Consider the following 9,605-nt stretch of genomic DNA (forward strand, 5'->3'; position numbering starts at 1 on the left):
AAATCTAAATCTGCATAGTTCTCGATCAGCAAAGTCGCAAACATGTTTTACCACAAGCAAGGAGTTCGGTGTAAAGCTGTTAAGCAAATTAACCACTGCACACGGTTGTAAAGCTCTCTGCCTCAAAGACAGCACTCTACCAAGTGTCACGACGCAGCTGCACACGCCGCATGACAATAGGCGGAGTGAGTGAATCTAAGTAGACACTGACCCTGTCAAAGGGGATCCCATGTCTAGAGTATTTGTGGCTGGTGCTACACATTTCTATGTGATTAGCCATTTCGCTGATCTATCATTTGTGGACAGGTCGCTTCTGGAAAACAGCCACATAGCTCAGTGGGTCTCACCTGGTAAAATAAAAATAGTTTATAGAGTTCGTTCTGCCTCAACGCGTGTTTTCATAACGCCATTTGGATATAGCACGATGGATGTATTAGGGAACACGTTTTATAACACGGATGCTAAGTGGATATAACGCGATTGAGTCAACAGAACCACGTCGCGCGAGTAGGAATGTGCGGTTGTACGGCTGCCTGGGCACAGCGTCACACGAGGCATTGGGATGCTGCTGGATGCTTCCTGATGCTCCCCACGCGCCTCAGTCTTTGTTCAGCCGGCACACGCATCTCACGCTGTTATCACGGACTGTGCTTTACCCTGTATTAGTCATTGTAACGAGGGAGTTTACACAACGCGGTGTTATTCAGCAACGCAACTGCCGCGTTATAGAACACTGCAGTAAATATTGTCGCGGTGTGGAAGGAGCAATGAACGTCATCTTGTGGCATGGAAAGGCATCGCAGCCCTAGCGAGCAGCCAGAGACAAAGCCTGCACGCACGGCAAAGTTGTGATTGACCCGGGGACTATTAGCAAGTGACACGTATGGACTAATGGTTACTCTAAATGACGATGTTGACGATGGTTATAACGTGCTACAAATATGCAAAACGCACATCGCATTAGCTCTGACAAATAGCGGACTTTTTTAAAGTTATCGTTTACAATGGTTAATTTGTATATCATGCCAAGTGAGTAATTTGCGTGTGGACCCTGACAGCGGCACTCAATGTCCAACTCTTGCGAATGCTCTCAGGGGATCTTTACCGTGCGCTGCGTTCACTCACTCAGCCCCAATCTCCCTGTCGTGAACTCACCACTCACCCACTCACTCACCTCACCCTTCAACTCACTCACCCTCCTCACCTATTAATTCTCCTCATTAACTCACTCACCCTGCAATCCCCCCCCCTCCATCACCCGGCATTCACCGCCTGTCCGTGACCACCTCTCCCGTGCCTACAACCACAAACACCACCACCACCTCTCCCGTGCCTACAACCACAAACACCACCACCACCTCTCCCGTGCCTACAAACACAAACACCACCACCACCTCTCCCGTGCCTACAACCACAAACACCACCACCACCTCTCCCGTGCCTACAACCACAAACACCACCACCACCTCTCCCGTGCCTACAACCACAAACACCACCACCACCTCTCCCGTGCCTACAACCACAAACACCACCACCACCACCTCCTGCTGCTGCTGTCGCGGTCTCCGCGTGGCGCCGCGGGTCCAGGGGGAGGCCTCGCGGCCCAAGAGCGGCGCCACGGCTCCCCCCCCTCCCGCTCCTGGCCCCTCCCCCTCGTCCCTCCTGGCCCCTCCCCCTCGTCTCTCCTGGCCCCTCCCCCTCGTCAATCCTCCTCCCGTTCGCGACGTGGAGTGAACTCAGCCCCGCCCCCCCCGCCCCCACCGCCCCCCCCCCTGCGCGGCCCCGCTGCCCATTGCAAGAATGGCGGGAAGCGGTCGCGGGGCCTACCGCGCGCCGCCTCTCGCGTGATTGGCTCGCTTCGCGTCACGTGGGGAAGGCGGAAGAAGAGTATGGGGGAGGAGCTGCGCGGTAAGGGGCGGGGCCGTGGAGTCACGTGGTGGGCAATGATTGCCAATAGGTGGGCAGGGATGGCTGTACGTCACATCCGGTGATATAGGACACGCCCCTTCGTGACGTGCCTCACACTTCCTTCCGTCCCGCGTGCCGTCAACACGAGCTCAGCATGGCGCTGTTGACCGTTGGCGTTCCGCTGTTGGCCATGCTTGGGATGGAGATCTTCATTTATCTTCGTTTTAAGCTTTCCATCTCATACTTTTACCGCGAGACCACGACGCTGCAAACGGAGAGGATGGGCCTGCAGAATGTGGAGCTCTGTCAGAAGAACAAGACCATGGAAGTGGAGAAAGATGGTAAGCTACCATTTTCTTTGGTTCTTTCGGTAAAGTCACGTAGAATGAGAATAAAATAATAAATTGATAAAATAAAATAACACAATAATATTCTCACGACGTTTCGGCCACAATACAAGCGGCCTTCATCAGGTGAAGGGGACGAGACTGTCTGGAGGACAGCGCTGGAGTGAGAAAGCCACGCTGAGATCGCGATCTTTAAGCTATGTGAGAAGAAACAAAGCGCCTTGACAAAGGAATTAACATAATTTAGCATTGAAATGGCTGAGTGATTAGCTTGTGACTGGTCACAGAAAAGGCTATGTTACAGTTAAAGCATACACATCCGCAAAGGCACCCCTTGACAAAGGAATTAGCATAGAATTTAGCATTGAAATAGCTGAGTGATTAGCTTGTAACTGGTCACAGAAATAGCTATGTTAAAGTCAGAGCATATACATTCACCGAGGCACCTAGTACAAATCAAACAAGAGAATGTAGCATTGAAATAACTAGGCGAATTTAGCATTGAAATAACTGAGTGATTAGCTTGTGACTGGTCACAGAAATGGCTATGTTGAAGTTAAGGCCTACACATCTGAGCTAATCACAGTAACTGGGTATACAATACAATATATAATGAATACTATATACTGAACCAATAAAAAATACAAAAATTTAAATTACCTCAATGTTTTCAATAAACTCTATATTCTCCAATCAGCTAAGCTACCAACAATAAGTCGTTATATATCACAATGCTATATGGCGAAAAATGGGTGGATTCTTACCCTCAACTTTAGCACCACGGATAGCTACGGGTCCCGTTCAGACGGACGAGTTCATCGATGGTCGGAACAGAGGAGGGGGAGAGAGACAGCTGCGAGGCGCTGTTATACTCCATGTTGTAAACCATACCATTAACCACGGTTAAGCTATCCGTGTTGCTAAAGTTGAGGGTAAGAATCCACCCATTTTTCGCCATATAGCATTGTGATATATAACGACTTATTGTTGGTAGCTTAGCTGATTGGAGAATATAGAGTTTATTGATAACATTGAGGTAATTTATATTTTAGTATTTTTTTTGGTTCATGATATAGTATTCATTATATATTGTATTGTATACCCAGTTACAGTGAATAGCTCAGATGTGTAGGCCTTAACTTCAACAGCCATTTCTGTGACCAGTCACAAGCTAATCACTCAGTTATTTCAATGCTAAATTCGCCTAGTTCAATGCTAAATTCTCCTGTTTGATTTGTACTAGGTGCCTCGGTGAATGTATATGCTCTGACTTTAACATAGCTATTTCTGTGACCAGTTACAAGCTAATCATTCAGCTATTTCAATGCTAAATTCTATGCTAATTCCTTTGTCAAGGAGTGCCTCTGCGGATGTGTATACTTTAACTTAGCTATTTCAATGCTAAATTCTATGCTAATTCCTTTGTCAAGGGGTGCCTTTGCAGATGTGTATGCTTTAACTTTAATATAGCCTTTTCTGTGACCAGTCACAAGCTAATCACTCAGCCATTTCAATGCTAAATTAAATGCTAATTCCTTTGTCAGGCGCTTTGTTTCTTCTCACACAGCTTAAAGGTCGTGATCTCAGCGTGGCTTTCTCACTCCAGCGCTGTCCTCCAGACAGTCTCGTCCCCTTCACCTGATGAAGGCCGCTTGTGTTGTGGCCGAAACGTCGTGAGAATATTATTGTGTTATTTTATTTTATCAATTTATTATTTTATTCTCATTCTACGTGACTTTACCGAAAGAACCAAAGAAGATGAATCCTTGCAGTCACGAAAACTTTAAATCGAAATTTAAGCTACCATTCTTAGATGTTCTGTTTGAGAGGAGACCTGATGGCTCATTGGGGCATTCTGTCTACAGGAAACCCACCCACACAGATTCCTACTTGAAACCTGATTCCCACCACCACCCAGCCCAAAAGAATTCTCTCATCAAAACTTCATACCATAGGGCTCATTGCATTTCGGACCAACACCACCTGACCAGTGAATTAAAACATGTGCACCTGGCCCTCAAAAGGAATGGTTACTCTGACCGTACCATCTGCCAAGCTGTTTCTCCCTCCATACAGAAACAACCACTTGATACTCCGGCCAAAACCATCACACTACCATATATAGCAGGCGTTACTAAAAAGATTTCAAAAATTCTAAACAAACACAAGATCCAGGTCCGGTTCAATACAGTACACAAAATTCGTGATCTGATCCCATCCGTGAAGGATGGCATTCCTGACTTACAGTACCCCGGGGTTTACAAATTGAGTTGTACCTGCGGTGATAGCTATATCGGGGAGACAAAGCGACATGTCTCTGACCGAATTCGCGAGCACAAATCAGATTTGAAACACAGCAAAACGAATTCTTTGCTGATCACTGTTACAACCATGTGGGTGATCACGATATAATTTTCTCCGATACCAAGGTTCTTTGCAAACCCACGGGTTTTTATCAGAGATTTGTTCACGAGGCAATTCAGATCTACAAACACAGACACAATTTCAACCGAGAAGTTGGTTTCAAATTAAGCAACCATTGGAAAGATGTTCTAAATCGAACTAAACATAAACTAATTTCTGTGGTACAGTATATTTTTCAAGTAGTGGTACCCCAAACTTTCGCAGCTCTCATCTCCCCCCCCCTCCCGCTCCTGGCCCCTCCCCCTCGTCCCTCCTGGCCCCTCCCCCTCGTCCCTCCTGGCCCCTCCCCCTCGTCCCTCCTCCCGACTCGCGACGTGGAGTGAACTCGCCCCCGCCCCCCGCGCCCCACCCTGAGCGGCCCCGCCGCCCATTGCAAGAATGGCGGGAAGCGGACGCGGGGCCGACCGCGCGCCGCCTCTCGCGTGATTGGCTCGCGTCACGTGGGGAAGGCGGAAGAAGAGTATGGGGGAGGAGCTGTGTGGTTAGGGGCAGGGCCGTGGAGTCACGTGGTGGGCAATGATTGACAATAAGTGGGCAGAGATGGCTGTTACGTCATAGTGTACGTCACATCCGGTAATGACGTCACGATAAATAACACGCCCCTTCGTGACGTGTCTCACACTTGCTTCTGTCCCGCGTGCCGTCAACTCGAACTGAGCATGGTGCTGCTGATCGTTGGCGTTCTGGTCTTGGCCATGCTTGGGATGGGGATCTTCATATATCTTCTTTTTACGCTTTCCATTTCAGACTTTGACCATGAGACCACGACGCTGTCTACGGAGAGGATGGGCCTGCAGAATGTGGAGCTCTGTCAGAAGAGCAAGATGCTCCGTCTGGAGCTACAGCATCAGCTGGAGGAGTTCATGGAGAACCGAGAGACTCTCCAGAGAGAGATCAGGAGCCTGGTTCAACAGCTTAAAGAGCACCAGTTGGAGCTGGAGCCCACGAGAGTGCCTTGCAGGGAGAGCAAGTCTCTGCATGCGGATTTTCTCCGAGACTGCAATGCAGCACAGCGGCAAATGTCGCTGCGCTGTGAAAACGAAGATCTCCGGAGGTCGCTGCACGCCCACCTGAGGAAGTTGAACTTCCTGAATCCGCAGAGAGGGCAGGAACAGTTTAGGCTGCGCGGGAAGCTGGTGCGTCACGAGGACATGTGGCATGGGGAAAAGAGGCTGCAAGAAGAGAACCTGCATCTCCGTAGCCAGCTGAAAGAGCTAATATGGACCGTGTCTCAAATGTACAATGATGCCACCACCACCGACGCCACTTCCACCGCCGCTGCCACAGCTTCCACCACCGCAACCGTTTCCACCACCACTTCTGCCACCACCACCAAGCCCAAGAAGATGAAGAGATTTAGCCATTGGTTCCGAAAATTGCTGAAGCGCAAGTCGGCCATTTAAAAATATTGGGAAAATTGTGAAAATGACACCACCCTAATTAAAACATTACTCAGAAAGACAAACATACCCCATAGAACATCAACAAAGTCATATATAAGACAAAATATCGTACATTTGCATGCAACACTCTAATAAATACTGTATTGTGAGCAAAACATAAAGTTACTTAAATGGAAAAAAAATCTGTTATTGTCACTTACCTTTAGTCCGGATGCCGGTCTGCTTGTCGGGAGGGGGCGTAATGAGTCCCTGCACACACGGGGGCGGTGGGAGGGGGGTGAACGTCCATACACACACACAACAGCGACAATCATCCGCTGTATAGCCTTACCAGAATGTTGGGGCAAGCGCCTATGAAGCTCTGAATGGCACACGGGGTGAATGGCCAGCACCCTGCCCGGCTGCCTCTCTTTATCTCTCCATACACGAGACTCACAGGCGTGCATGCGTCCGTGCACACACGCACAACAACAACGCAACAACCGTCGTTCACCCCTAAGTGGCGGTGACATCACCACAGCACTTGTGCCATGCTCGGTGCATTTTGAGGCCACGTGAAGTGTCGAAGGCTGGCTGGCAGGAGGTCATGTAATAGACGCAGGTGCCATGGATTGACTTAGGAAGATGATGGGCAGATGCAACAGCCGTGCTCCCCACTGTGCCAACTTTATTTGTGTCAGTTGTTTGGCGCTCTGCTCGTTGTTTTGAGCCTCGCTCCTTTGCCCTATGCTGTTGCTGGAGGGCAACTGCCTCCACTTCCCCAGCAGCACCTTTCATGAACCTCCTCCACAGAAGCCGATCATGACACTGCTGATACCAGTCATCAATAAGTCCAATCAGCTCCACATCCTTCTGCACCACATCAGTCCATCTCTTCTCTATTCTGTACCACGCCCATTTAGCACCATCTATCCAGCCAAATTGAAGCTGCTTGGGGATGCCGTGACTGCATACGGACTGCATGACACAACGCAGCCTCGCTTGCTGGAGGAGCCCACAGATGGGCATTTGTCCAGATATTCTAGGAATCTGTGAGCTTACAAAGTCCAGTCTGGTTAAACCCTGAATAGATCGTGGGCAAGCTAACCTTAATGTTCCTTTCGAGAGAGATAAAGGAGAGTATAACTGTGGCCGAGAAGACATGGAGATTTTTATGGAGTGACATGCCAGGTAGCTTCCACACTGTGTTGAGCAGCTGATGAAAATATAATGCTGCTCGAATTATTTTAAATGAGACCTCGGCTCCCAAAACGGAGTTGATCATCAGCACACTGCCCACTCCACTCTCTCCTCAGGTGCCCCAAATACATGAGGAATTGAGGAAGGGAGCATTTTTATGATGTCAAATATCCAGGGAGGTGATTTGTTTTCGTGGGGCTGATGGTAACGGCCCATATTTTAGTAGCATGCTTCATGTTTAGCTGTAGTGTCTCCAACTTCTCCTCAGAGTGGGCAGTAATCACCAGATCATCCGCATTCATAATATGGTTTAACAATAGAGAGCCATACCATGACCGGCTCAGGCATCGATCAGCCTCCCATTATATCTATACCAGATAAATTCTACTGGTACATCCATGGAAATCGTCTCAAACAACGTAGTCAAAGAAAATGTTCAGTCGTGTAGGGGCCAGAGGACATCCATGTCGCACATTACTCACACATTCTATCATCCCTTAGCTCCATTACGTCGATTTCCCATGAAACAGCAGTTGTCTTTATATTGTTTATATATGCTTTATCGAAAGAAGAAAATAGTATATTTGCTTTAATTACTGTAACTCTGTGTTTTATTTAGCTTTGGTAATTTGGGTGATCCAGGTCTCTCTTGCAAATGAGACTCATCATGGTCGCTTTAGTTCTCGCCTTGCTCAACTCAATAAACTGGTACTCACTCACTCCATTATGAACTCACCCACTACCTTAAATCTATGACTCACGTAAATACTCCCTCTCTCTCCTCATGAGTCATATATTTACCTGATCACACAATCACCCGATCATTCACTGTGTCAACCTCACTCACGCACTTTTTCATGCTCTCAAGAATGACCCACCCATTCTTTCACTACATTAATCACCATCCCCTTCCCTCATTGACCCACTGGTAAAATTAAAATACTCGACAGCAACAACACGTGAGATTGTACTCAGGCTTACACTCACATGTGTAAAGAAGCTCCTTTGCAGGTTCCATTTGATAGATGATTTATTTCAAGATAACGTATTTACAACGCAAGAGTACGACTCACACGAACCTTCCCCCGTACAGTAACCTGTACCTGTTTCAACCCATCTCCACTGCCCCCACTATAAACTTTGCCATCCAAGAGAAGTGAAGTAGAAGACAATAGAGTCTGCTGAGAGAATCTACCGGGGAAAACTGCTGGAAGTTACCAGGGCGTGGCCGTGCGGGTATATAAGGGGGAGCGTGGCCCACAAATGGGGTGATGCCTTGGGGACTGAAGAACAACTGCAGGTGGACGACATCGGGGCCGACTGTTGGAAATCAACATGGTGGAAACCATCAAGAAAGACTGTTCGAGATTAATCTACTCTATTAGAAACCACCGGGACTGCAGATAGTCATAGCCTTGTGCAACGTATGAGTCGTACTCTCACCTTGTAAATATGTTATCGTCGGGAATAAATAATCTAGAAAATTAAACCTGCGAAGGAGCTTCTTTACACAAGTAAGAATGCAGGACATGCTTTATCAGCAGGCTGTTGTTTTTGTCTACAACAGACCTATGCACACGATCTTGAAAATGGCATTTGATTAGGATTGTCACCTTCAACCCATTCTGAAATCGTCCAACTACCAAAACCCTTGTCTGCATTATACCTAAAACTTGACCAACGTGGCAATGTTATTTTCTCATTTTATTGACAGTAAACAAAAAACATGGCATAGTTTTTAATTTCCCTGTTAACTTGTACATACGAGTGGAACGGTGGCACAATGGTTTGTGCATTGCACTATGAATCAGGCCACGAGTTTGATTCTCGGTTATAGTTAACATCAAACAAACTGGCCATGAGCCTTTTCGTTATCAACCCACGTTGAGAAGCATGATGGCGTATGGTGAAACAATCTCCATGACTGATCCAGTATGGGAAGACTTCACCCATGACAATGGTTATACATTTATTATTGTTTTTGTTGTATATTACCACAAAAGGAGTAACTTCATACCTGTTAGCCAGCCTATATATACTCATAGATAAACTTTCGCCTAAACACCACCATTGGGATGAAGCTGACTTGGTATCTTCCATACTCTTTGGTTCTTTCGGTAAAGTCACGTAGGTATAAAATAAAATAAATCACGACGTTTCGGGTGCAACACAAGCGTCCGTCATGAGATGGCAAAGCATGATCTGCTGTTGAGGCAGAATGTTTAAAAGAGTTTGAAATGGGTGTAGCCAAAGGGCCATAAATAAGTGGGCGGGGCCAGTGATGTTAATGTGAGAAATTAGCATGTAAATGTAAGAACGGAGAGCGGCCTCCTCGTAGAGGGCA

General features: G+C 47.3%; 1 protein-coding gene across 1 annotated transcript; it reads left to right on the forward strand.

The window, feature by feature from the left end:
* Positions 1-2,003: 2,003 nt before the first annotated feature.
* On the forward strand, positions 2,004-8,750 carry LOC142907496 (uncharacterized). Its single transcript, XM_076057077.1, has 2 exons — positions 2,004-2,249; positions 5,427-8,750. The coding sequence occupies exons 1-2, from the start codon at positions 2,063-2,065 to the stop codon at positions 6,080-6,082; spliced, it is 843 nt and encodes a 280-aa protein (XP_075913192.1). The 5' UTR covers positions 2,004-2,062; the 3' UTR covers positions 6,083-8,750.
* The last annotated feature ends 855 nt before the right edge of the window (positions 8,751-9,605 follow it).

This window comes from Petromyzon marinus, chromosome 79 (assembly GCF_048934315.1).
Source record: "Petromyzon marinus isolate PM22_M1 ecotype Great Lakes invasive population chromosome 79, UKy_Petmar_22M1.pri1.0, whole genome shotgun sequence".
Taxonomy (NCBI): domain Eukaryota; kingdom Metazoa; phylum Chordata; class Hyperoartia; order Petromyzontiformes; family Petromyzontidae; genus Petromyzon; species Petromyzon marinus.

Excerpts from the sequence above, each read along its gene's own strand:
- LOC142907496 (XM_076057077.1), top strand. The coding sequence starts at position 2,063 with ATGGCGCTGTTGACCGTTGGCGTTCCGCTGTTGGCCATGCTTGGGATG. Across the intron at positions 2,250-5,426 it reads CATGGAAGTGGAGAAAGATG|ACTTTGACCATGAGACCACG; the intron begins GTAAGCTACCAT and ends TTTCCATTTCAG.